Genomic DNA, 27520 nt, shown 5'->3' on the forward strand with positions numbered 1-27520 from the left:
CCGCAGGTCCTTCTCTATCTGGCCATCTGCCATGGAGGCTTCTCAGCAGAGATTCCTGCATTGCAGGGGGGGTTGGACTAGATGAAATTGGGGGGGGGAGGGTCCGTTCCAACTCTACGATCCCATGATTCTATCCTTCCGTGGCACCCGCCCCCCACTCCCTCTTCGGTACTAAGCGCCAGAGGGCGACGCGGAGCAGGACAAAACCGCGCAGCCCAGCCAATCGCGCGCCTCTGTGTCACCAGGAGGAAGCCTCCCGCGCGCCCGGTTGTTGTGTACACTTTGGAAAGATCTCCAGGGGACCCGAAACACCAGGAGGCAGCGAGAGGAAGGAAGAAAGAGAGAGAGGCGCGAGACGGCGGGGGCAGAGAAAAGGCTGAGCCTCTGCAGATCCCAGATGGGGAACGGCAGAGTCCCCCAAGGCGAGGCGCAGGCGGAGCTGCAGCTCGCGGCAGCTCTCCAAAAAGGGAAGGCGCGCGCGTAATTTGGCAAGGTGCGGGCGCCCGTTGAATGGCGACGCCTCCCAAGTCTTGCCTCGGATTGAGAAGCGCCCGCTTGGCTTTTCCCGGTCGGAATGAACTGAGCTTGAAACGGACCAGCCTCGGGTAAAGAAGAGAGAAAGAGGTGAAATCGACAAGTCAAAAGGAGGGACCCGCACGTGGCTGACGCCTGTTTGTTAGTTCCCACCCAGCAGCCCCCGGCTTTCCACCCCCGCTCCTCGCCTTCTGGGTGCGCACCTGTCATGATCATGAAGGAGACGGGCGACTCCAAGGACCAGCAGCTCACGGTGAGTGAAAGGGGCTCCTTGTTTCTAAGTCCTCTCCAGGGGTGAAAAAGAAGGGAAGCGGGCGGTCAAGTCCGTCAGCAGGACGAGAGAGAAAAGTTGGCAAGCGCTTTTTGAAATGGTATACGGACACGCGCACGCAATTGGCAAAGGAACCCGAATACAACGGCATGGGGATCGAGTTGATTAAGAGCTGAGTTGGTTGTGTTAGACGGTAAGTATATGAAAGGTCAAAGTAGGTGTCCTAAGGGCGCCCCTTGGTCTTAGATGATCAGCTTTCTCCCTTATCAAAATGGGATCCAGAGAGAGCTTCGCTGACTCTATCAGCGCAGCCCGTCTGGCAGGTTAGAATAGCTGTAGTTATGCAGGGAACTAAATCCTCTTATCTTATGCCCCAGACCTAAGAGGTCAAGCCCTGTAAACATACTTAGCTGCAAACAATGACCTGGGTAGCGAAGTATGTGTCAGTTCTCCTGTCCACTAGTTTTATTCCCTAGGTGCAGAGAAAACTTCAGGCTGCTTAAGCATTGTCTTTATAGTATAAGTTATTTTAAATATTGTTTTTAATGCTGTAACCCACCCTGGGAGCTTAGGGTGAACAAACAAACAAAGTTTTGCTAAATAAAATGTTATCCAGTGATGGTTAGGCAGGCTGCAAGATTCTTAAGGAGCCGGGGTGCACTGTGGCTATTGCCTCAGGTGCACATATAGAGAAAAGCTCCTGTGTATTTTGCCGTGTGCATTGCATCACACCGGACCTGTGTAGCCTTGTGTATCTGAATCGATATTTGGATAAGGAGTGGAGAGGGGCTACCCTGGGATGAAAATAATGAAAACTGACATGGTGATAACCGGGCGTCAATTGTTGTGTGTTCATGGCACAGTGGCAATTGTCGTGCACAATGGGATCATCTTGGCAATCAACATTCAGATAATTCAATTCCTGTTGCAATGTATGTGCAGCCTGCTGTGTTTTCCTGCACAATTAATCTAATTCAGGCATAGGCAGACTCGGCCCTCCAGGTGTTTTGGGACTACAACTCCCATCATCCTTAGCTAACAGGACCAGTGGTCAGGGATGATGGGAGTTGTAGTCCCAAAACATCTGGAGGGCCGAGTTTGCCTAGGCTTGTGCTAATTGGAGCATCCTCAGCACAAAGGCATGGGCCACATGTATGAAGTGAAAGCAGGCTCCTGCCTCAATGGATCTTGCAATGTAAAAGGAAATGATGGAGAGAAAAAGCACAGAGAGGGATGGGCCCAGAGGGGGAGAGAGTACTGTAATAGTGGAAGGGGCTGTGGCATAGTGGTAGAGCACATGATGTCTCAGGCGTCTGTCTCAGTATAAGGCAGATTTCTATATTCCTATGTAGGAGCCTGGGGACGCGGGTGGTGCTGTGGGTTAAACCACAGAGCCTAGGACTTGCCGATCAGAAGGTCGGCGGTTCGAATCCCCGCGACGGGGTGAGCTCCCGTTGCTTGGTCCCTGCTACTGCCAACCTAGCAGCTTGAAAGCACATCAAAGTGCAAGTAGATAAATAGGTACCGCTCTGGCAGGAAGGCAAACGGCGTTTCCGTGTGCTGCTCTGGTTTGCCAGAAGCAGCTTAGTCATGCTGGCCACATGACCTGGAAGCTGTATGCCGGCTCCCTTGGCCAATAAAGCAAGATGAGGCCGCAACCCCAGAGTCCACCATGACTGGACCTAATGGTCAGGGGTCCCTTTACCTTTACCTATATAGGAGCCTAGACCAGAAGGCATATATGTGGAGCCACCCCTACTGAGAATGTAACCAACTTTATTCAAGAATGTTTGTAAGCCAACATTGTACTGTGTAAAGTGCTTCGATCACTTTTATTGAAAAGCAGTACAGTATATCCATATTCTAACTAACCAGCTAATTAAATAAGCCATTATACCTGTTGCACAAGAGAGTGTGCTTTATCTAAACTCTGGCAATATAAAATTCTAATTCCTAGGTATACAGTCATTTGTAAATTGTATCTCAGTTATGCAGACTTTAAAAAAAACCACATTTTTTTAAAATCTAGATTTTCAAGATAGCCTACAAAAGAAAACCATAAAACAGATCAGAAACAAAAGCAGTTGTCGTAGCAACAGTAAAAATGCAAAAAGCAGTAGATACAGAATTGCATTTCAGTTATGCAGACTTCGATTTCCTCTCTGCTTTTTTGAATGATGCTCCAGCTTCAGATAGGTGAAGTTCTACTGTGTGCGTACGACAAAATGACATTAAACAGATGGGCAGGTATAAATAAATTATTATTATTATTATTATTATTATTATTATTATTACTTAGGGTTTAGAGGGGTGGTTTAGAAACTGCAATGAGTTTCTTAACAGCAGCCCATGTGATGCTGTATAAAATGGTGTGGGGGTTTTTGAGGGAAAAAACCTTTTAAGGGCATTTCTGTTGGAGGAAGAATAAGAAACAAGCAGATCTTTAAGACTGAACCCAACATAAGAATAAGGCCTGTTTTTTTCAGGAGCTGCTGTGTTTGATTTAAAACCAGATGTGTTTTAACTTCTTAGACGCCAAGGTACAGTCTTGCCTAGAAAGTATACCCTCTAGATTGTGTCCTAAAAGCCTTTCTTCCAAATTCTGGACATCGTGTAATGAGAAAGTGGGCATTTTGGTAAACAAACAGCTCCAGTGATGGAACATCTTGCAGCTCTGGGCTGTTGTCTTTAGAGGGCGAGTGGGGAAAAGAAATGAACCTTGTTGGCTCACGTGGCTGCAGCAGCTTCTGTAGACCCATGGCTCAGCGGTGTCTGAAGCCAGAGATGCTGCTTTCTGGACAGTGTTTCCTTTCATCCAGGGAAAAAGACTGTAATTGTCTCTGTGTGGCTGCCTGCCAAGGCCTCTGAGAGACGCAGGTTCTCTCTCTAAATAGGCGATGCTCAGGTGAAGCGCACTGGGCAGGGCGGTGGTGGAAGAAATTGACCGAAGAAAGTTCGGAAGTGGAAAGAACTTTCTTCATGCTTTTTGTCTCTGGACAGCCATGACTTCCATGAAGGTGCTAAGCGTCTGTCTCTCCCCCCATCCCACCCCCTTCTCCTCCTCATCTTCCTTGAATCAGTAGGGGTGGAATCCCTCTGTAGCTGATAATCCATCTCCTCTTTGTATTCTAGGTGGCTCTTCGCATACGGCCGGTCAGCTTGGCAGAGCTGGAAGAAGGAGCCACGCTCATAGCTCACAAAGTGGATGATCAGGTACCATGGGGCTCTCCTTCCTGATGCCTTGCAAAGTGGTGGGAAGGGGACTGGGGATGGTGCCGGATGAGTTCTTGAGATGGGGCTTTGAAATCCAGCATCAAGGACAAGCTATGCGGATGGGTTTCAAGAATTTAAACACAAACACACACATAATGCAGCGCAGGTCACTGAAATATAACAACAACAACAATTTATTATTTGTACCCCGCCCATCTGGCTGGGTCTCCCCATCCACTCTGGGCGGCTTCCAACAAAGATTAAAAATACATTAAAATGTCACACATTAAAAACTTCCCTGAATGTCTTCTAAATGTCAGGTAGTTGCTTATCTCTTTGACATCTGGTGGGAGGGCGTTCCACAGGGCAGGTGCCACTACCAAGAAGGCCCTCTGCCTGGTTCCCTGTAGCTTTGCTTCTCGCAGTGAGGGAACCGCCAGAAGGCCCTTGGTGCTGGACCTCAGCGTCCAGGCAGAACGATGGGGTGGAGATACTCCTTCAGGTATACTAGACCAAGGCTGTTTAGGGCTTTAAAGGTCAACACCAACACTTTGGTGGTGCAATAGCCACCAAGAGTTCAGGGCTGCTGAAGGGAGTAATCTGTTGCATAAAGAGGGTCCCTGAGGCTCCAAGCTGCCTGGGCAACGTGACCTCTGATCCAGAAGGTCTGGTGCATCATCTCGAAGGCTGGAAGATGCATCCCACATAGGAAGTAGAGGAAGCTGCTTTGCCTGTTGGTTATCCTATTGGTTCATTTAGCTTGGTAGTAGCCAATACAATGGCCTCCAGACTACACTTGGACTACAGTACCCATCATCCCTGGCCATTGACCATGTTGGCTGAGATTCTTGGGAATTGTAGTCCAGCAACATCTGAAGGGCACCATGCTTGCTACCATTGATCTAATCCAGCCTTTCTCAACCTGTGTGTCCCCAGATGATGTTGAACTACAACTCCCATAGCCCCCAGCTAGCAAGGCCAGAGCTCAGGGATGATGGGAGTTGTAGTCCAACATAATCTGGGGACCCACAGGTTGAGAACCCCTGATCTAGTCCATTATTGGATACTAGGAAGTCTCCAATGAATCAGGCAGTGGCCGTCCTCCATCCCCTCCTATCTAGTCCTCTTAACTCAATTGCCTGAGACTGATCGTGGGATCTCTCAAATGCAGGCACGTGTTCTGAGCTACTTCCTGGAGGGATAGCTCAGTTGATAGAGTGTGAGACTCTTAATCTCAGGGTTGTGGGTTTGACACCCACGTTGGGCAAAAGATTCCCGCATTGCGGGGGGTTGGACTAGACGGTCCTCGTGGTCCCGTCAAACTCTACATTTCTATGATTCCTGCTAAGCAGGTGCCACGGACTTCAGCCCCTCCAAAGATGATGGGGCCATGAACTTGCATTCCTCATGGTGAGCCTAGGACTTACTTTCTTGTTTCCTGACCTGCCTTGTCAGCTACTGAAGGTTACAAATGAATTCTCCTCTTTATTCTTAAGGTTAGGCACAGTGGCACAGAAAGTAGGCTTGGCCTTCCTTCAAATGAAGCCCTGAAAGTGTGGGAACACTGGCAAATGTTAAAGTGAATGAGAAAGGGGGATCATAGTGACTTTTCACTGAAGATTATCATTGCAGGGGAAGGAGATTGCTGAGAAATCAAGTAATAGTGGGCTTTGGACTAATGATATTATTTTTAAAAGCTTTGTATATGGTTGAGCCCAGGTAGCAGGGATGACATAGACCAGACTTTATATCTGCAGAGATCCCTTTCCCAATTGGCTTGCTTGCTGAGGAATTGCTGCATCTTGCAGTGGATTTTGGGGTACAATAAGGCACACTCTGGGTTCACCCTGGGCTTGGCTGCTGCCCCTCTCGAGCTGATGAACTGAGCGTCTTTGCTTTTTTCAGGGATGATTGTTCGCGGTAGCTGGTTTCCAAATGAGGAATCCAAAAGTTCCCATGAGCACAGTTGTGGAAACTGTCACTATGCATTTGGGGATTAAACTGTTTTCTGTGCAAGGCCAACTCTGCCATGTGGCACAAATAATAATAATAATAATATGTTGTGCGGCTTGCAACAGAGCACTAAAATCAGAATAAAACTTCAAACATTAAAAACTTCCCTAAACAGGACTGCCTTCAGATGTTTTCTAAAAGTCAGATAGTTGTTTATTTCCTTGACATCTGATGGGTGTTCCACAGGGTGGGTGCCACTGCCAAGAAGGCCCTCTACCTGGTTCCCTGTGTCCTCACTTCTTGCACTGGACCTCAGTGTCCGGGTTGAACGATGGGGGTGGAGACGCTCCTTCAGGTGTACTGGGCCGAGGCTGTTTAGGACTTTAAAGGTCAGCACCAGCACTTTGAATTGTGCTCGGAAACGTACTGGGAGCCAATGTAGGTCTTTCAAGACCGGTGTTATGTGGCCTTGGTGGCTGCTTCTAGTCACCAGTCTAGCTGCTGCATTCTGGATTAGTTGTAGTTTCTGGGTCACTTCAAAGGTAGCCCCACGTAGAGTGCATTGCAGTAGTCCAAGCGGGAGATAACCAGAGCATGCACCACTCTGGTGAGACAGTCTACAGGCAGGTAGGGTCTCAGCCTGCGTACCAGATGGAAGCAATTGCCTGAGGCCCCAGATGCTGAACTATTGGTTGGCTACTTCAGTTGCACACCAATGTTCACATTGCCCCAGCGGCTCCTTCACTGACTTTTGCAGGGTCTCCTCTTTCCTAGATTTCCTATGAGCTGCCCCTCTTTTTCTACCTGCTCTCTCTGTTTCGCCTGCTTCTTCCATCTTCACTTCCTAATAGTTGCCATTTGGAGCTGCACTGTGCTGGGCTTAAGGGCGACACCTTGCCATCCACAAGTGTGGGGGGGCCTGCTCTATTCCTCCTGAGCTGAATGTTTTCCGTAGCGTTTCTCATGGGTGTGCTGGTGTCTTTCATCATAACTCTTTGTCATCCTATGGTTCCTCAGAGCGCAGAAGGTAAGCTGAGATTCCCAGTTCTCTGCAACACCATTTCTGGACTTGGTCTATGCCATTGAACATTCTCATTAGCAGCTGCTAAGGAGCCCAGCTTGTCTCCCTGTTTGCGGGAGTCAGGAGAGAAATTAGGTCTGCTGATTAGAAGGATATTCTTGGACTCCCCTTGAGAGTTGCTGGGAAATGCTGGCTGCAATTGACTCTGCAAGCTTGGCTCCTGAGACTCAGACAGTCCCCGGGGGGAGCCAAGCGGTTGCGTCCGTGTGCTACATTTGCTTTGGTTTGAGGAATTGCATCATGTCTGGGCCATGCAGAGCCTTCCTGGATCTTCTTGGAACTGTAGGCAGATGTGTGTGTGTGTTTTCCAAAACAGATAAAGGCAGCTTTAAAGAGGGATTAATGCTCATTATACTGTTACACTCAGCCCACTTTTCTGAGTTATAAGATGCTGCAGAAGGGCTGGACTTGGATATGTTAGGTTCCCTCTGAAAGATGGTCACTCAGGGCTTCTTGACATTTTGTAATACTTGAGTTCATTTACATAGAATACATGGAAGTTGAGAATACAGTCGTACTTTGGTTTTTGAGCAGAATGTGTCCCGGAAGTCCATTCAACTTCTGAAACGTTCGGAAACCAAGGCGTGGCTTCTGATTGCACAGGCGCGCCGGAAACAACAGCGGAAGCTGCATTGGACATTCAGCTTCCAAAAAAAGTTCAAAAACCAGAACACTCACTTCCAGGTTTCGATCATTCAGGAGCCGAAACATATGAATACCAAGGTGTTCGACAACCAATGTACGACTGTAGGTGAAAGCACAGCTCATTCACTTCTATGGACAGCCGAAGTCTACAGCTCCCACACCAAACTCTTAAGAGGCTTACAAAGCCCAAATTCCAATCTCTGTGCTTCACTCAATCCTTGTGTAGACGTGCAGTGCAGTCTGTTCCTTTCCTTCACAGAAAGAGTTTTCGGCAGGAACTCTGGCATATTAAGATGGCAAGAAATTGAGCTTAGACTGGCACAGTGCTTTGCTCAGCTGCTTTGTAAGGATTGTTTAAAAACCTGTTGTTTTTAAAGGGGGTCTGGGGAAGGAGATCTGGGTCCTATCCAAGAGACCTGGAGCTCATGTCCCCTAGGCTAGCCCAGAAAATTGCCCCTGGTTGCAGCTGTATGCTTCTGTCTGATCCCTCTGAGTTTTGGCTCCAATAATATAATTTTAATGCTACCCAAATGAAAAGGAAAAGTCATAATCAGAATGTTGCTGGGGCATCAGGAAAACAGAAGGTGTGTTTTTTAAAAAGGAAAGGAAAGGAAAGGAAAGGAAGAAAGGAAGAAAGGAAGAAAGGAAGAAAGGAAGAAAGGAAGAAAGGAAGAAAGGAAGAAAGGAAGAAAGGAAGAAAGAAAGAAAGAAAGAAAGAAAGAAAGAAAGAAAGAAAGAAAGAAAGAAAGAAAGAAAGAACAGGTATAGCTTGGAGAATTTATAAATCGGTTGGTTTTTCACCTTTCCTACATTCTTGTGAAACAAGCTAAGGATGGAAGGGGACAGTAGGCAATTTGAGAGTACAGTGGTACCTCGGTTTATGAACTTAATCTGTGGTACCTGACCCAGGTCAGACTGGCAAAAATGTATAAAAATGATATCTGTTGGAGATGCAACAACGGGGCAGGAACCTTTCTAAACCAAAACCATTCTTAAACCGGGTTGCGCTTTCCCTAATGAGGCTTCCCGTCACCTGTGCCCTTCCACCATTTGGATTCTGTTCTTAGACCAAGGTAAAGTTCGCTAACTGGAACTCTATTTCCTGTTTTGCGGAGTTTGTAAACCGAATCGTTCTTAAACTGGACTGTTCTTAAACCGAGGTACCACTGTAGTGGGATTGTAGGTTAGATAGAATCAAGTAGGGCAGGCAATGAAGAAGGAAGAACATGAGAGTTGTCTTGAAAGGATAGCAAACCTGGGAAGGAGGAGATGGAAATCCAAAATTTGCTGAGCTGAATATTATAGGTTGTATATAAGAGGGTGTATTTAGTCCAACAGGTTCAGGATAGGATAAAGGCTGGCAAATGTCTACACCCAGAATATTGAGTCTGGGATAATGGGGCTGTTTACAGCCAAACTATTATTTCTGCCTGCCTGTGGGGAATCCATGTTTGTTTTAAAACAACAAAGAGTCCCGTGACCCACCGGACTATAAACTAAAAACTAGAGGCCAGTAAGCTTTGAAGATGTCGCAGGACACTGCCTCGCCTTTGCTGCTGCAGACAAACACCGCTACCCCTGTCGGAATCAAGCGTACATAGTTATCTGTCTGTTTCACTGCATGTATACATGGCAGAAAGTCCACAGTAGCTGTGACAAAAGCAGACCTGGTGATAATATACAGTAGAGCAGCATGCAGCCGCTGTAGATTTCCTCCACGGAAGGGACATGCATCCAAGAAATCACTGCATGTGAGCGTGTTATACATGGATACGAGTCTCGTGTGGCCAGGGTTAGGATGCTGATGATCATAAATGGCCAAAGGGCTCAATAATAATAATAATAATTATTATTATTATTATTATTATTTTTATTTATACCCCAACCTCCCCAGGGTGGCTAACAACCAATAATAAAAACAAGTTGATTGAAATACAACTTAAAAAACAAGGTTAAAATACAGCATTAAAATATTAAAACATTAAAACGCAGCCTTGCAATTCCTCTAATCCTTGTGCCTCAATGTTTCCTTTGCTTTGACCTACAGCAGCTTCTCCTGCCTCCCCCCACCACACACACATTTTGGCAACAGTAAGAGCTGAAAAGGTTCAAATGAACAAGGTTCCTTTGGCGAACGGAAACTGGCTGCCCGCTTGTGAGGAGATGCAAGTTTCTGTTGATCCCTATCGTGATTATTCCTGCTCCCCCAGTGATACGGAATGGAGGGCTCCCTCCCCCCCTTCTCCTATAAAGGGGGTTGCCTTGGAGACAGCCTCCCTCCTGGATGCCTTATCGGCCATGCCAGCCCATTGTTTATGGGAGTGACTTGTCGTCATGGCAACAATACTCTGGAGTCAAAAAGTGGGGGTTAAGCAGGGAGGAGGAACCGCTCCAGAACTGTTTCCGGGGACTAATGCAGGGGTTACTAGAGACCCCTTTGAGAAATATAAGCCCCACTCCTTCCTCAAGCCTGTGACCGGCAATAGCTTCGTCATAAGCCCCTCGCTGTGGCCAGGGCTTAATTAGTACGTTTTAAATTTTAGTCAGAGCTGGGAGCGGCTGCCGAGACCATATAACACCGGTCTTGAAAGACCTACACTTGCTCCCAGTACGTTTCCAAGCACAATTCAAGGTGTTGGTGCTGACCTTTAAAGCCCTAAACGGCCTCGGTCCTGTATACCTGAAGGAGTGTCTCCACCCCCCATCATTCTACCTGGACACTGAGGTCCAGCGCTGAGGGCCTTCTGGCGGTTCCCTCACTGTGAGAAGCCAAGTTACAGGGAACCAGGCAGAGGGCCTTCTTGGTAGTGGCACCTGCCCTGTGGAACGCCCTCCCACCAGATGTCAAAGAGAAAAATAACTACCAAACTTTTAGAAGACATTTGAAGGCAGCCCTATTTAGGGAAGCTTCTAATGTTTAATAGGTTATTGTATTTTAGTGTTCTGTTGGAAACCGCCCAGAGTGGCTGGGAAAACCCAGTCAGATGGGCGGGGTATAAATTATTATTATTATTATTATTATTAGTTTATGATTGCCCAACTTTCCTCTAAGGAGCTCAAGGGGGCATTCATTGCTCCCCCACCTCTACAAGTCACACAACAACCGTGTGAGGTAGGTTTAGCTGAGAGAGGGTAACTGGCCCAAGATCACCCCATAGGCTTCGTGGCTGGGTCAGGTCTCCTAGGCCCAGCTCTCTAACCACTTCACAGGGCCTGCAAGAGAAAAAGAAAGAGATCTTTCATTCTTTCAGCCTGCCCAATCCCTGGCGGTCCAGGTCTCAGAATGTTTGTTATTTCTCATATCTGTCTATCCCTGTTCACTGAAAAGCATTTTATTTTTTTAAAAAACCAGAAACAAAACGTGTTCCACTTCTGTCCCAGAAGAGAGTTTTCGCCAGGAAGGTGTCTAGTCTAGGTCAAGAATGTAACCCCCCCACACACCAACACCTGATACCCTCCATTTTCAAGACACTGCCATGACTGTGGTGCTGGTGCTTCCTGGATCCCATTTCTAAATTTATTTATTTAATCATTTTTTCGATACAAGCAACAACCACAAAAGACACGTACAACAAAAACCATAATAAAAATAATAACACAATTTGACAATTCGGATTCGAATGCACTGATATACCTATGACTACATCTTTTTTAACAATATTTCCCCACCCCTCTCTCCTCCCCCTACTTCCCACCACTATCCGCCTTATTGCTTAAATATTCGTCCTGGATCCCATTTCTCTCTTTCGTCACCCAAGAGGAACCCTTTTGTTTCCAGAGGCCATTTCTCCCAAGGTTTTCCATCCAGAAAGGGTGGCAAAGTATGTTATTCCTTTGTATTTGCTTATTAATTTAAATATACACACATTTTGATTTGCTTGTCGACCAGCAGTGAGATAAAACCTGCAGGTGGAAAAACAAAAACAAAAAACCGAGTAAACAACACACCCACCCGCAAGCTGAGCTGCTTTCTAAAAGCGTCACATGTGGAAAGCAAGTCTCGCATCCCCACCCACTCACCAGGACTGTCTGTTTTCATCAGAGAAATGTTGGAAGGGGATGCCCTGCCTCAAAGGAGAGATTCTTTTAGATTATTCTGTATCTCGGCTATGTACAGTCTTGAGAAGACGCTTCCTTCGACTGAAGGTCCTGTGTTCTCCATCCCTGGAGCAAAATTTGTAGAAGTCATTTGTAGTGTTCTGTAATTTCTGATGTGTCTGTCCAGAAGCGGCCAGGAGTGATTTGACAGCAACACAAACAAACCATTTCCTAGCTTTCCCCCTCAAAACTCCTGATAGCTGAGCAGAATTCAATTGGTAGGTAAGCTTCGTTCTGGTTGATGCCCAAAGGTTTACTTTCAGAGATGTAAAAGAGTCAGAATTACACACTGTAAGAGGAGTCCAGACCCTGCAGTTATTGATCTGTGTTAGTCCTTGTCTTTCTTCTTCCTTGTAACCTTATGGCTGCAATTATTTTCTGCTTGGGTATTTCAGCTCGGTTTAATTTCTCTTGATTTGGCCTTCTGTGTGAGACAATGCTGCCAGCATTGCAGCCTATAGAGGACAAAACTAATAAACACGGTTGTTGTTGTTTATATTTAAAAGATCTCGTATTTTAGCAAGACTTGCTGTTCTGAGAGTGCCTCCCCAAAAGGAAGGTGACAAGATTAGAGAAATGGGTCATGCAGAGATGCAGCCTCCTCTGAGGCTGAATAATACATACAATCACAGAATTGTAGAGTTGGAGGGTACCCTGAGGATCATCTAGTCCAGCCCGCCTGCAATGCAGGAATATGCAGCTGTCCGATACGGGGATTGAACCTGCCACCTTGGTGTTATCAGCATCAGGGCTGTCTTAAGCATATGAGATGCTGGGGTGCAAACATCCGCCCGACGCCCCCCCCCGGTTGCCCAGTCCCAGGCGTGCAGGGGGGCAGAGCCGACCAGCCACCTCAGCGTCTCGCTGGCTCAGTCGCCCCCGAATTCGTGGCGCAGAGCCACCCGCAGCAGAAGAGCCCGCCACGGCACTCTGACCGACGGGTGGGCTCTTCCCCGGACTCAACTGTCGGGCCCCAGAATCTCGGCCTGCGCCCCTGAGAGCCTGGCGCCTGGGTGCCCCGCACCCCTAGCACCTATGGATAAGACGGCCCTGATCAGCACCACGCTGTAACCAACTGAGGCTGACATGTTATGTCCTTGCATTGGGAGTGGTTGGGTGACCCAACTGCACCGAAAGCAAAGATGTAGCAGAATTAGCTGCCCCTGGAGAAAGCTGACTGGGAGGAAGCTTAGTCAGAGCAAATTATCATGCAGAGATGCACAGTTTCCTCTCAATCAGCTTTTCCTGTCTCTCATTACTCTGCCTTTAACAACTCCCATTATACAGCATAGGCAGAAATCAACTGGCAAGGTTGTTTCCTAGCATGGATATGTGTTAATGGGAGTAAAGATTTTCTTGTTGAATTGTTACCAGTTGTTAAAGATAGGGGATCTAACCTCTGATGCAGTTTTGTCTGTTGGTTTTAAAGGGAGGGAGGAGGAGGAGGAGACCATCTTCTTTGTCAGTGTCCCTCTCCCTAGAAGGTCACCTTCCCTCTCTCTTCCTTCAGATCCTCTGCACAAACCTCAGGACAGAATCACATAGAGGCCCATTTGTCCAAGCGAAGTTATGAGGCCGGCCAATTGAATTTTTGGTGTTGCTCACAAAGCGCCCATGAATGGCCCCTGAAACAATGCCCTGCTTCTTCGGGCACAATGGGCAAGAGAGCTGCCAACAGCACAGGCTGTTCTTGTTGCTGAGAGTTACCTGTGGCTCCACCTGAAAGAGAGTAACCATTCAAATCCCAGTCCTGAGAGGAGGGAGGGAGAGGGAGACAACACATCTCTAACCACAGAGAAATTTATTTAAAATCGTTATATGTCCCAGGGTGCGTCACAACAACATTAGCAACAACATTAAAAACAGTTTTAAACAAATTTAAAATGCAAGAATAGGGTGGGGCCTAAACACAGGGCTTTTTTATCAGCCAAACTGAGTTCTGGCACCTCTCAGGTTGGTGCAATTGCCACTGTAAGAGAGCAAGGGAAGCATTCATGGTGAGTTCTGGCACCTCTTTTTCTGGAAAAATAGCACTGCTTTAAAGTACCTGTTATGTATTCAGTGGGCTGTGTTTCCCTGAGCTTAAGTCTGGACTAAGGATTCTGAGCCCCTGTGTTCTGATATCCAATCACAGAACATTTCAGGATCTGGGCCTCTGCCATTGGCCCTTAAACTCTGAGTCATGATTCGCAGCTTGGGAGTTTAGACAACCAATCACGTTGGGAGTGGGAGTGGCCCAGGCTTCCAGAAATGTATATAGGCAGTTGCTTTGCCCCTGTTGTCCAGTTCTGTTAGTTCAATAAAAGTTATTGCTGTTATCACTGTGACCTGCCACGTGGGAACCCACCTACATTTCAGTACCCATCTCAAATGTTGAAGGCCAGAGGAAATGTGTGTTTGAGTTACCATAGTATTTAGAGTCTTATCCTGTCAGGAATTCAAATCCGCAACTGATTTCTGAGGCATGCCGTATGCATGTGGGATCCTTCCCGCCCATTCCATGTAGATTCCAACCACGAATTGAAATTGTGGAGCAGGAAAATGGGGTTGTGGGGGTGGAGGAGCAGCTATACTGAATTGCATTCAATGCTTAAAGATAAAAGTTGCTCCTTCGCTTTGTCTTGGGTTCTTCCCCCTTCTCAATCTTCCCTCCCTCTGCTTTGCTGCTGTGTCTGCTCAGAGCTATTTGTGCCCCATTTGCAACCATTTCTACCTGATTAATATAAGAGAATGGTAAAAGGTAAAGGTAAAGGACCCCTGGCCAGTTAAGTCCAGTCAAAGGCGACTATGGGGTTGCGGCGCTCATCTCGCTTTCAGGCCGAGGGAGCCGGCGTTTGCCCACAGACAGCTTTCTGGGTCATGTGGCCAGCGTGACTAAACCACTACTGGCACCGGAGCGGTACCTATTTATCTACTTGCACTGGCATGCTTTCAAACAGCAAGGTTGGCAGGAACTGGGACAGAGCGACAGGAGCTCACTCGGTTGCGGGGATTCGAACCACTGACCTTCTGATGGGCAAGACCAAGAGGATCAGTGGTTTAGATCACAGCGGTAATGTCAGAGAATGGTAATTCAGCGGCATTGAAGTACAGGGAAATCCTTTTACATGGCTCTTCCTGTAAATGCTCGCAGTAGGAGCTATTGATTGACATAAACTCAGTGATAAGAAGAAGAGTTTGGATTTGATATCCCGCTTTATCACTACCCTAAGGAGTCTCAAAGCGGCTAACATTCTCCTTTCCCTTCCTCCCCCACAACAAACACTCTGTGAGGTGAGTGGGGCTGAGAGACTTCAGAGAAGTGTGACTAGCCTAAGGTCACCCAGCAGCTGCACATGGAGGAGCTGGGAATCGAACCCGGTTCACCAGATTACGAGTCCACTGCTCTTAACCACTACACCACACTGGCATAAGGATCTTAAAAGGAGAATAATATTGGTGGAAGATTCTGACATGCTGGGGAGTCCCCAAGATATGTTCCTTAAGTTATTTATTTACCACACTCAACTTCCCGTTCTTCCTCCAATGAGCTTAAGGCGCTGCTTAGGTGTTTCTTTCCATGTTCATTTCATCCTCACAACAACCATGCGGGGTTGGTAATTAAGGCTGACCCTGGCTCAGAGTAACCCTGGCTGAGTGGAGATTTGTTGGTTAGAGTGTGGTCTGATCATGCCAAGGTTGCAGGTTCGATCCCCATACGGGACAGCTGCATATTCCTGCATTGCAGAGGGTTGGACTAGATGATCCTCGTGGGTCCCTTCCAACTCTACGATTCTGCGATATGGCAATACCACGCTGGTTAATTTATCCCAAGCCGCCCTTTTCTTTTTATCTGCTGCCTGACTACTATGGCGATTGCCTTACACACCGGCCCCTTTTAAGGCCTCTTGGAGATGGTGAAACCCAACCTAACGTTGCCGTCTAGGGCAATCTGATCTCTGCACACGCAAGGATGACAAGCTGCTCTCACAGGGGGACAGATGCTGACATCTACTGTGCCATCGGTAGCTACTTTTGTAGCAGGTATCCAGTTCTGCCTCTGAACGGTTGAACTGGGAAAAGGAGAGGCTTCCCATCATCGGTGAAAGCTCATAAGTGCCAGAGGTCTCAGGAAGAGGGGCTGGCATTTGGCATTACATAACCATCCCCAAGCCGAGAGACAAATCTTGTGAGGTGAACCCTTAGCAGTCGTTCCCGGAAGGCCAAGCTGCAGCACTGAGGTAAAATCTCTCTGGGATTCAAGTTCATTTATCCAGGTCCTAGCTCCAAAGAGAAAAAGGCTGTGTACACAGTATGCATTTAAAGCACATTCAAAGCAAATTCGTTCCCTTCAAAGAATTGTGGGCACCGTAGTTTGTCCCTCACAGTTACAGTTCCCATTAATGCTCAGCATAAACTACAGCGCCCAGAATTCTTTGCGAGGGACGGATGTCCTTTAATGGTTTAGTGTGTACTTAGCCATAGCCTCATTTCCGCCCAAAGAAAGCAAATCCTTAAATACAAATCCAATAGTTTCATTCCCCTTTCCAGGATCTGGCAAAAAAATAATAATCCCCAAATACACTGCAACCCATAGCAGATACATACTTTACAACATTTCTCCAAGGAATATAGAGGTGTCCTATAATGACAACAATAATTATGTTATTATTTATATCCCACCCATCTGTCTGGGTTGCCCCAGCCACCCTAAAAAAAATAACAAAACATTAAAAGACTTCCCTACACAGGACTGCCTTCAGATATCTTCTAAAGGTTGTGTAGTTGCATAACTCCATACCCTCCAACATTTCTCCCATGAAAATAGGGATGTCCTAAGGAAAAGAGGGATATTCCAGGATCAAATCAGAATTTGGGATGGCTTCTGTAAATCTGGAAAATAGGGGCACTTGGAGGGTCTGCAATTGTTGGTGCCAGTAAGGAACCAAGGCTGAATCCTCTTCCCAACCCTGCTGACTCCATAGCACAACAATTCAGCGATGCATACGCACACACACACACCCTTTCCCACCCACCCCCATATCCCTTAGTGGCTACTGATCTGCTTGGGATTAAGCCCAGCAAACAGACACCTGATCTAAGACCAGCAATGGCATCCGCACGGCTAGTATGGACCTGTCCCCTTTGTCATATCAGATTAGGGTTGGAAGGGATCAGAGAAAAGCACAAAGGAAGATTAATGATCCGCAGGCAGGTGGGTGGAACACCTGCATTCAGGATAACAGCCAGTGTGGAAGCTCTAATACAGTGGTGTCCAAAGTTTTCCCAAAGAGGGCCAGATTTGATGAAGTGAAGGGCTGTGAGGGCCGAACGACCAAAGGGCCAACCAAGGTTGTTGACCTTCTTTTTAGAATTTAAGTTGTTAAAGGTTTTTTAGGATTTTACCCTAGAAAATATACTGCCACAGGGGCCAGATTCGGCCGAATTAGGCCCCTGTAACAGACTTTGGACATGCCTGCTCTAATATCTATTGTATTTCTCTCTCTCTCTCTCTCTCTCTCTCTCTCTCTCTCTCTCTCTCTCTCTCTCTCTCTCTCTGCTACTTCCCTTCTGCTTTATTTCACTGTCTAACACTCTTCTATTCCATCCTTCCAGTTTTCCTGATGCCCTTCAGGTCAGATCTACCTGCCTTGTTGGAGGGACCACAGCTCAATGGGAAAGAGAACATCCTTTGCATGCAGAAAGTTTGAGCGTTCCATCACTGGTGCACCCAGTTAAAAGGGTCTGGTAGCAATCGACTAAGACCTTTTGAGGATATCTGCTCCTCCACTGGGTGACAAGCTTGTGAACACACCACTGGGCTAGTGTGATGATACATAAGTTAGCACTGAGGCAGCCCAGAAGGCTCCCCCACATCAGATCCCAACCCTCCTCCTAGCAGATTTTTATTCTGCTGGGTATTTCCCAGCTTATTACCACTGTGCAGTCTAATTAGTTAGAAGCCAGTTCACAGTTGCAGTCTTAGTGCTCAGGGGATCCTGGTGTGCTATGCAGCTTATTAAAAGCTTCTGTACCTTGAGGGACATGATTTCGGAGACAGGGAGGGAGAAACAGGCAGAGAAGCTTTAGTTGGTGCAGCTACCTTGGGCAGAACTTCAATATTTCATTGGCTATGGGCTGTAGGTGGTTCCTAAATTTGGAAACCACTGCTCTAAGGGATGTCAGCATGATGGCACTTTATTGCTTCCTTCTAGCAGGGGGGCAAATCTTGTTATAGTGGTACCTTGGTTCTCAAACTTAATCCGTTCCGGAAGTCCGTTCCAAAACCAAAGCGTTCCAAAACCAAGGCACGCTTTCCCATAGAAGGTAATGCAAAATGGATTCATCCGTTCCATACTTTTAAAAACAACCCCTAAAATAGCAACTTAACATGAATTTTACTAACGAGACCATTGATCCATAAAATGAAAGCAATAAACAATGTACTGCAGTCACACAATCAAGCAATCAGTAGCTGAACTGGGTTCCACACAGTCATAAAAACAAACAAAAAAGAGCTGCAAAAACAAAAACACAAAATAAATAGCAAGAACAGACAGACCTCAGTATAACACTCAAAACGGAAGTGTGGCACTCAAATCGGAAGCGTAACGCTCAAAACGGAGCACGTTCGGCTTCCAAAAAAAGTTTACAAATTGGAACACTTGCTTCTGGGTTTGCAGTGTTTGGGTTCCGAGTTGTTTGAGTACCAAGGCGTTTGAGAACCAAGGTACCACTGTACTCTGGCAGCAGGGCGACTCTCTTCTGGGCCAAGTAAGAACTGGTGCACACATTTTCTCTTCCGCTTTCCAGCTGCTTCCTTGCGGTTTGCTTCCAGTTCTCCAGTGTAATGTGCATCAAAAAGATCCCGTCACTTTTTTCTTTTTCTTTTGCAGATGGTCGTTCTGATGGACCCAATGGAGGACCCTGATGACGTGCTCCGCGCCAACCGCTCACGAGAGAAGTCCTATATGTTTGATGTAGCCTTTGATTTTGCTGCTACCCAGGTAAATAAGTCGGATGAACATGCATACCTAGTTACCCAGGGACCTGAGCCCAAAGTACATGTGATGTGGCGATAGGCACATGCATTGGTTTCCTGGCTGATCCAAGGGATCCTGGGGTGGAAGAGCTAAATATTTCCCTGGGGGTGTGTGTTTTTTTCTGTTCTTAATCACCCTCCCCCTTTTCACCCAACAGAAGAAACGTAAAGTACCCTTATGTTCCCCCCCCCCCCCGCACAAATAAAAAAACCATCTGCGAAGCTTACGAGTGGGGAAATTCCCAGAGGAAAAAGGGTTAACCAATTCCTCCCTGTTCCTCAGTTCCCAATCACAACCTCCCCAGAGCTGCTTTTGATTAGGAAAGATAACTGGGGGAGTGTTACACGGATCTGCCATAAAACGTATGGTCCCAGATCTAAGGCACCTCTGACATCCCAGCCTTGCCTTCCAACCTGTCTCAGGTGTGGTGGCAGGTGGCATGCCTGGGCCAAACCACAAGCTCCCCTTTCAGCAGGCTCCATTTCAAGCTAATTTGCACGTTGCCGTGAAACTGGAGCTCCTTGAGTGAGATCTGCCATTCATCTTGCCAGTTCTTGCTCCTGAAGTGAGAGGTGGTAAGGGGCTGAGATGGAGAAGGAGCAGGAGCAGTAAGGAGAGAACATTGTGGGACGGAAATGACTGAGAGTGCATGACTACAAGGCCACCTCCACGCTATCAATTAGAGCACTCTTATCCCACCTTAAGAGTCAATGTTTATTCCACCTTAAGAGTCAATGCTTCCCCCAAAGAATCCTGGGAACTTTAGTCTTAAGTGTTCCCTTAAACAGAGCCTGGTAGAGCCAGCCCATGATATTGTGCAGTTGCACTGTGTGATCTGAGGGCTGCATCCAGCCTCCTCTCTGAGCTTGGAAGCACACCTGGGCATTCTTTTTCAGTTGCCACAATACTCCTTCAGGACATCCCCCCAAAAATGGATGCACCAAGAGATCACTTGTGTTGTCTCCAATTGGGCTGGCTCTGGATCCCAGTCTGTTTGCTTATTAAGAATAATAATTTTATTATTTATACACCGCCCATCTGGCTGAGTTTTCCCAGCCTCTCTGGGCAGTTTCCAACGCAAATGAAAACATAACCAAATATCAGACATTAAAAACTTCCCAATACAGGACTGCCTTCAGATGCCTTCTAAAAGTTGTGTCGTTCTTTATCTCCTTGACATCTGGTGGGAAGGCGTTCCAGAGGGAAGGTGCCACTGCCAAGAAGGCCCTCTGCCTGGTTCCTTGTAACTTCTCTTCCCTGAATTCAGTGTCCGGGCTGAGCGATGGGGGTGGAGACGCTCCTTCAGACATACAGGATTGAGGCTGTTTACTCAGTAAATTTTAAAAGCATCATAAGCTTTATTTTAAAAAGGCAAAACCGCATAAAACCAACCCAGATTCATGGCTAAATAGTTGTCTTAAGGAATGCAGTTTCTTCTTGCCTTTGGAGGGCTCTGTTACACCAGTGGCGTAGGGTGGGTTGTCAGCACCCGGGGCAAGGCAAGTAATTTGCGCCCCCTAACCCGTGGATTTTAGTAGGGGCAGAGAGCTGTGAGTGCGCGCCCCCCAGATGTTACGCCTGGTGCGGCCGGCCCCCCCTGCACCCCCCATGCTACGCCACTATGCTGGAAGCAGCAAAGAGTAGGTGGTGTTACAGAAAAGTCAAAGTCATTGCCACCTGCTGCCTCATATTGAGCTATTTGTTTCCACTGCCTTCCTGGAAACAGGATGTTTCTTTGCTACCCTCTTCTGTTCCCCTCCTCTTTCAGGATATGGTCTACCGTGCCACCACCAAAGGCCTCATTGAAGGTGTCATCTCTGGCTACAACGCTACTGTTTTTGCCTATGGCCCCACTGGTAAGAAAACAGGCTCATATGGGAACGTGAGACACCGTCTCTTCTCACTGTAGGGACCAAGGTCTATAGGCTCCTCTAGGCCTGGACTGTTTTAGTTCTGAAAGCAATGGGACAAGCCTCGGAACTGCTCCCTTTCTCATGGGACCCCAGACTCTATTCTCCATGTGCGAGGAAGGGTCAAAAGAAGCCATTTCTAGACCCAGGGCTGAATTCTAAGTAATGGCTCTAAGAGGAGTGACTCTGGATCTAGACAGGGAAGAGGGAGTCGGAGAGATGGAGCCTGAGAGCAGATTTGTGTGAGCACCTCAAAAACCAAATAAAAGACCTCTGATCTCAAGCCTGCAAGCACCCTATGTTAATGAAACAAGAGCCTTGTCCACTTCTGTGTGGTGGTTTTTCAAGCGCACCACATTACCGTTAGAAAACAAACCATCCTTTGGCTAACAGCAGAGCAAATCCAAAGCACAAAAGTAGTGTATACACCCTTGCACATCCTTGAGCAAAGTTCAATTTGTACTATCTTCTCATCTTAATTCCAGCACACCATATTCATTCCAGATAAGACCAGTCTCTGTTCCATAAAAGACATGTTAGCCTCCATAGTCTTGTCCCTGTGCTTTTCTGAACACAGAAGATGAGGAGTTGGACATCCAGAAATCCATTTATTATGCAGGTCAATACAGTTCATCTTGACCAGTGGTTTTTAGTATATTGAAAACGACCTTTGTTAGGAAGGAAAGAGCTTAAGGAGCAAACGTGTTCCTTTCAAGTAAAACCTAATAAGATGGAGATCCAACTTTGGGTAGCCCTAAACTGGAAACATGTTACCAATTCATCCTTTCCCTACTTTCCTCTCATCCTCAGGCTGTGGAAAGACCTATACCATGCTTGGCACAGACAATGAACCTGGCATTTATGTGCGAACGCTCAACGACCTCTTCCGTGCTATCGAGGAGACCAGTGATGACATGGACTACAAGGTGTCTATGTCCTATTTGGAGGTGGGTCACCTTGGAAGCAGGGTGTGGGTGTGAAAGACGGCCTATCTCTGGAGTTGTCAGTATGGTGCCCATGGGCACAAGGGCACCATTGAAGTCTTCTCCTGGTCTCCACAAATGTCTCTCCCATGCCAGTTTTCACCCAATGTAAAAATTATGTTGATCTTGGGTCAGTATTTTTATGGTGCCAGCAAGGACCACATCTATTTATTTATTTTTACTGCATGGTCCACCAATGTAATTTATATTTTGATGAGGACTGAGTGAGGGCTGCGCAAAATAATGCAAATGAAGGAAGATCAGTTTTAATCATACGTGATTCAGCTTTTACTCCATGGGAAATAAAAGAATATGTGTGTGCACAGATATTTTCTGTTTTTCTATCTGCTCAGGGCAAGGAGGGAAGAGACTTGGGGAAATGGGGGGGGGAGCAACGCCAGAATGGGGGTGCCCATAGCGCTCTGTCCAAATTCCAAAGGTGCCAACAGAAAGCTTGATGAGCTAGCCATCATGGCCCAGAACTGGAGGGGAATCGCTGCCCGATAATGCTGTTTCGTTTCCCATTTCCTGTGTGCTGAGTCACACAGCTGTTTTTGAGGTGCGTCCCAAGTTAGAGCTGCTTCCCACATAGTTGTTCCTTGCTTACAGGGGAGTGTGCAAGTAACAAGCTGGAGATTGTGCTGAAGCACATCCTTGCAAAATGTACACAAGCAGCAGAGCTACACTGAAGCTGGGTGGCAAAGGCATACAGTGGTACCTTGGGTTACAGACACTTCAGGTTATAGATTCCACCCCGTGACGGGGTGAGCTCCCGTTGCTCGGTCCCTGCTCCTGCCAACCTAGCAGTTCAAAAGCACATCAAAGTGCAAATAGATAAATAGGTAGCGCTCCGGCGGGAAGGTAAACGGCTTTTCCATGCGCTGCTCTGGTTCGCCAGAAGCGGCTTCGTCATGCTGGCCACATGACCCGGAAGCTGTACGCTGGCTCCCTCGGCCAATAAAGTGAGATGAGCGCTGCAACCCCAGAGTCGGTCACGACTGGACCTAACGGTCAGGGGTCCCTTTACCTTTTTTAACCCAGAAATAGTACCTTGGGTTAAGAACTTTACCTCAGAATGAGAACAGAAATCGTGCTCTGGCTGCAGGAGGCCTCATTAGCTAAAGTGGTATCTCAGGTTAAGAATGGTTTCAGGTTAAGAACGGACCTCCAGAACGAATTAAGTTCTTAACTAGAGGTACCACTGTACTTACTTTCACATTGTCGTGATGATGCGCATGCCTTCCGCCTTAAACCCTTGCGTGGGAAAAGATTGCATTCACAACCGAAGCACCACCCTGCCTTGAAATCTTGCTGTTGTCTCAAGTGTTCCTACCCCTTCCTGTACCCCATAACTTGACTCTTCTCTGGCAGCTCCCCCCCCATTCTTCTGCCTTTATGGCTGGTGTGCACAAGGTCCTGGGTGCAGATAATCGCCTTGGCAACACACCAGGACTCAGGCTAGTATAATATTGACACTCATTAGCAGCTTGGAACAACCAGCAATAAAGCTAAGAGACTGGAAAAGCACCACTGGGACATGAGCGCTGCAGTCCCTTTGTTCTTCTTTCCAACTTTAAGAGAAAACTGGGGTTTGGCAGTTGTGGGGGAGAAGGGGAGAGAAGGCAAAGGAAATTAGCCATCATCTGCCCATCTTTGCTTCTGGCATCCCCTCTATGCAAGAACCCAGCTCTCAGTAGCCTCTGTTCCTCAAATCAATTCTCTCTCTCTTTTTAAAAAAGAAAAGAATATTTTATCTTTTCACATATAGAAAGTTACATTTGTTACTCAACCGTTATATTCCAAATTCAACAAAACTAGTGACTTCCCGCTCACCCAGCATCAATGTTTATAACCCAAATTAAAATGCGTTTGAAGGTTCTGCCTTCTCTCATTTCATCCTCTCTAACATGTTGCTTAATGTATTCTGCCGTTTTCTGACATTCAAACCCTGCGGTGGTCTTTGCATATGGGAAATAACTTTTTATATACACTAGAAATGGTTTTCAGTCTTTTTTAAAAGATTCTAAATTTGTGTCTTTTATCAGTGCCATCATTTTTGCCATCTCTGCGTATTCCAAGATTTCTTTATCAGCCATTCTTCCTTTGTGGTTGTTCTCTCTCCTCCTTCCATTTCTGAGCATAAGAGAATCCTTGTCACTGTAGTCACATACCTAAATACCGTTGAGGCTTTTTTTGGGATTTCGCTGTCTAGTATCCCCAAGCAGGAAGGATTCTGGCCTCTTGGGAAAAGCAGGGTTGCCATACACCCGGAATTTCCTGGACATATCCAGAATTTTGCAGTTGGAAGTAGTGTCTGGGTAGAAATCAGCAAAATGTCCGGGAAATTCACATTTCAGTAGTGTCATTTTTGCTAATTTCCCATAAAATAACTCAAAAACAACAAAACTCAACAACTTTGGCAAAATTGTTATTATTGTTGTTGTTACTACTATTATTATTATTATTCAACAACTTTTGAAATATAGCAAGTTTAAGGAAAAGTCACTTGAATTTTTTTCTTAATTTCATTATACAGTGGTACCTTGGTTGTCAAACGTAATCTGTTCCGGAAGACCGCTCGACTTCTGAAACGTTTGACAACCAAGGCGCTATTGTCGGTCAGCAAATTCCTTTTAAAAAATGGATAAACTCGCCTCGGAATCCATTCAACTTCCGAGGTGCGTTCGAAAACTGAAGCATTCACTTTCGAGTTGTCAGCATTCGAGTTTCGAATTGTTTGGCTTCCAAAGCATTTGACAACTGAGGTTTCATTGTATACCATGTCTCAAAAGGCTCACTCTCTCTCTCTCTTTTTAATAACTTTTTTTTATTTTCCAAAAATAACAAAAGGAGGGGATCATAAACAAATTCTTAAACCACAATATTTTTTTGGTCAACTTCCCTCCACTCCCCCTCTTGGTTCCTTTATAATATACTTGTTCATGCACGTCCATAAAACCTTATATACTTAACAATCCAATTTTAAAACCTTCTTCATCTTATTACAAGTGACTTTTAAAAGTTATACTAATGTAAAAATCTATACACAAAGCTTAAAAAAAAATATGCATTGAACAGTTACCCGTTTTTGTAATAATTTGTCCTGCATAATTCAGTAATTTATTTTGCCAATCTTCTTCTTTATCTTCTTTGGCTGAGGCTTCTTCCTTCTGCAGGGGCTTTGAAAGGCTCACTCTCAATGCTTATTCAGAAGATTTAACCCATGGAAACCATAGGGTCTTGTTTTGTTTTCACACGTTGAGTGGGGCACATGTATGTGTTTGTTGTGCAAAGCCTTTAGCCCAAATCTCCCCCATGTTGATCCAAACTGACTTCAATACATGGCAGAAATATCTGTGCTACTGTCTTGCTACAGGCTATAGGCAGAACAATAATGTGAATAAGGTCTTAGACTGCATCTTTAACTTTCTAGTGCAAATTAGATGCCAGCAGGAGAGAGAGCTCTAATGCAGTCCTTATTGACACTTCTGGTATTGAATTTATTGATTGCCTGACACATTAATGGCCAATGCCAGGAATCTTGACATTTACTGTAGGTTTGATGGGAGATATCCGCAAGGAGTCATGGCCAGCAGTGGTTTTCAGGGTTGTTTCCTTGCTTGCTTTTAAGCTAACACAGCAATTCAGGCGGAGTGTCGTTGCGAATGGAGCCTTCTATGGCCCAACAAGCAATTGCAGCTCTGATTCCAGGGTCCCTGTTGGGGAGAGAATGTGGGGAGCAGAGTTTGAAGCAGTCCTCAAATGTGGCTCTGTGATCCAGCTTCTCAGTGACCTTGTGCCCAATTCTAATAGTCAGTGCTGCAGCCATAGGCAGACTCTTGTGGGAGACAAGAGTGACATCTTACCTACTTGTGAGCGGCATGTAAGGGGAAGAATGTTCTAATAAACATTTCTTTTGCCAACGTATATAGTTCATTTGTTCCTCTCTTGCACCAAAAAGAGAAAATATTGCCAGATGCTCTGCGCAGAACAAGGAAGTAATAAATCAGCACACTTGCATCGTAGTCTAGGCCACGGCATAGATTGATAGATATCAACACTGCAAATTATCCCTTCTGTTTCTGATGCTCTTGCTTATGAAGCCAAATTGGGAGCACTCACAAACAAGAGCGAGTTATCATCGGGCAGGGGGGATCCCTGAGGCTTGCAGAAGTACAGAAAATATTGGGGGGGGGACTTTAAGGGGCAGGGCTGTTGACATTTCTAATCCACCTTAAGGAACAGGTATGGGATTGTTACGTGTCACATGTCCATTTACATTCCAGCACAGTATGCTGGGAACTTCCGTTTGTGTATAGCTTTTACATTTAGCTGTCTTCTCTGAGACAACATGAGAGAGACAACATGTTTCTTTGTCCTGATTTATGATTAATAAATCTGTAGTTGTAGTATGCTTCCACAAGCCTCACGCCTATTTTGTGTGCGCAGTTCGATCTGCTGATAGTGTGCCCTGGCTGAGTAAGCCCGGGTCGCTGATTTACGTCGGAGCAGAGGTGATGGTCTTTGCACCAGGCTGCTGGAAGGAGACGGCCCAGCCGGAGCTAGCCAGCTGGCCTCCCGGCCCTCTGCATGCTGATAAGGGCATCCCCTTCCCAAACAGACCAAGTTTGGACATATCATGTTGATTGACAGTTGTGGTGGTGGTGGGGAGAGACACAAGAAACTGGTGAGGTGGGGGGAATGCAAGGGAATAGCTAAGATCCTGAACAGTTATCATTGCACACTGCGACCCTTTGCTTCTGTTCCCACTGGCAAAAACTTGTTCTAAACCCAATTGGCTACTGGAACATTTCCCCAAGGAACTTTCAGGAACTGTAGGTGGGATGCTGAGAATTTTGTTTTAGCTCAATTCATTTGTTAACCTGATAGTGTGCTTCCTACAGACACATTGTACCACATCAGCGTCTACGAAGGGGTGCCCACTAAGGATCTCTTGCTAGCTGAGAAGCTGGAGCTTCAACCAAGGAGGGCTTTACAATGTTCTTAGTCTGACTTGACTAAGCCTCTGGTGAGCCATTGTCTCCAAACCCCGTATTGGTGCCTTCTAAAGGTAAAGGTAAAGGGACCCCTGACCATTAGGTCCAGTCGCGGATGACTCTGGGGTTGCGGCGCTCATCTCGCTTTATTGGCCGAGGGAGATGGCATACAGCTTCCGGATCATGTGGCCAGCATGACTAAGCCGCTTCTGGCGAATCAGAGCAGCGCACGGAAACATTGTTTACCTTCCCGTCAGAGCGGTACCTATTTATCTACTTGCACTTTGACATGCTTTCGAACTGCTAGGTTGGCAGGAGCAGGGACCGAGCAATGGGAGCCCACCCCGTTGCGGGGATTCGAACCGCCAACCTTCTGATCGGCAAGTCCCAGGCTCTGTGGTTTTAACCCACTGTGTCCTAGGTTCTGTGGTTTAACCCACAGCGCCACTCACATCCCATATTGGTGCCTTCTAGAACCTGCTAAAAGATAGCTAAGCTGCTTGCAATGGTCCTTCAGCCCCTCTTACTTCCCCCCTCTAGATCTACAATGAGATGATCCGGGACCTGCTGAACCCCTCGCTGGGCTACCTGGATTTACGTGAAGATTCCAAAGGGATAATCCAAGTGGCTGGCATCACGGAAGTGTCTACCATCAACGCTAAGGAGGTGAATGGGAATAAACCAATTATACAATGGGGAAGGAGCAAGAAGCCATAAATTTTGCTGCTGCCAAATGCAGTTTTACAGGATAGTGATCCCGGTTACGAATTTTATGTCCCGAAAGAGCCTGCCATAATTGTGTACCTATCACTG

The 27520-nt window shown here is 46.5% G+C and overlaps 1 protein-coding gene across 1 annotated transcript in view; it reads left to right on the forward strand.

The window, feature by feature from the left end:
• The window catches only part of LOC309363391 (dynein axonemal intermediate chain 2-like), a 75860-nt gene that overhangs the window by 28054 nt on the left and 20286 nt on the right, over positions 1–27520 (forward strand). Inside the window, exons 13-17 of the mRNA XM_081899696.1 lie at positions 3938–4018; positions 18671–18781; positions 20586–20673; positions 21538–21674; positions 27248–27373. Coding sequence (XP_081755822.1) covers positions 3938–4018; positions 18671–18781; positions 20586–20673; positions 21538–21674; positions 27248–27373 — 543 coding nt within the window. The remainder of the gene's footprint in view (positions 1–3937; positions 4019–18670; positions 18782–20585; positions 20674–21537; positions 21675–27247; positions 27374–27520) is intronic.

This window comes from Podarcis melisellensis (genome assembly GCF_964234715.1).
Source record: "Podarcis melisellensis genome assembly, chromosome: 2".
NCBI classification, from domain to species: domain Eukaryota; kingdom Metazoa; phylum Chordata; class Lepidosauria; order Squamata; family Lacertidae; genus Podarcis; species Podarcis melisellensis.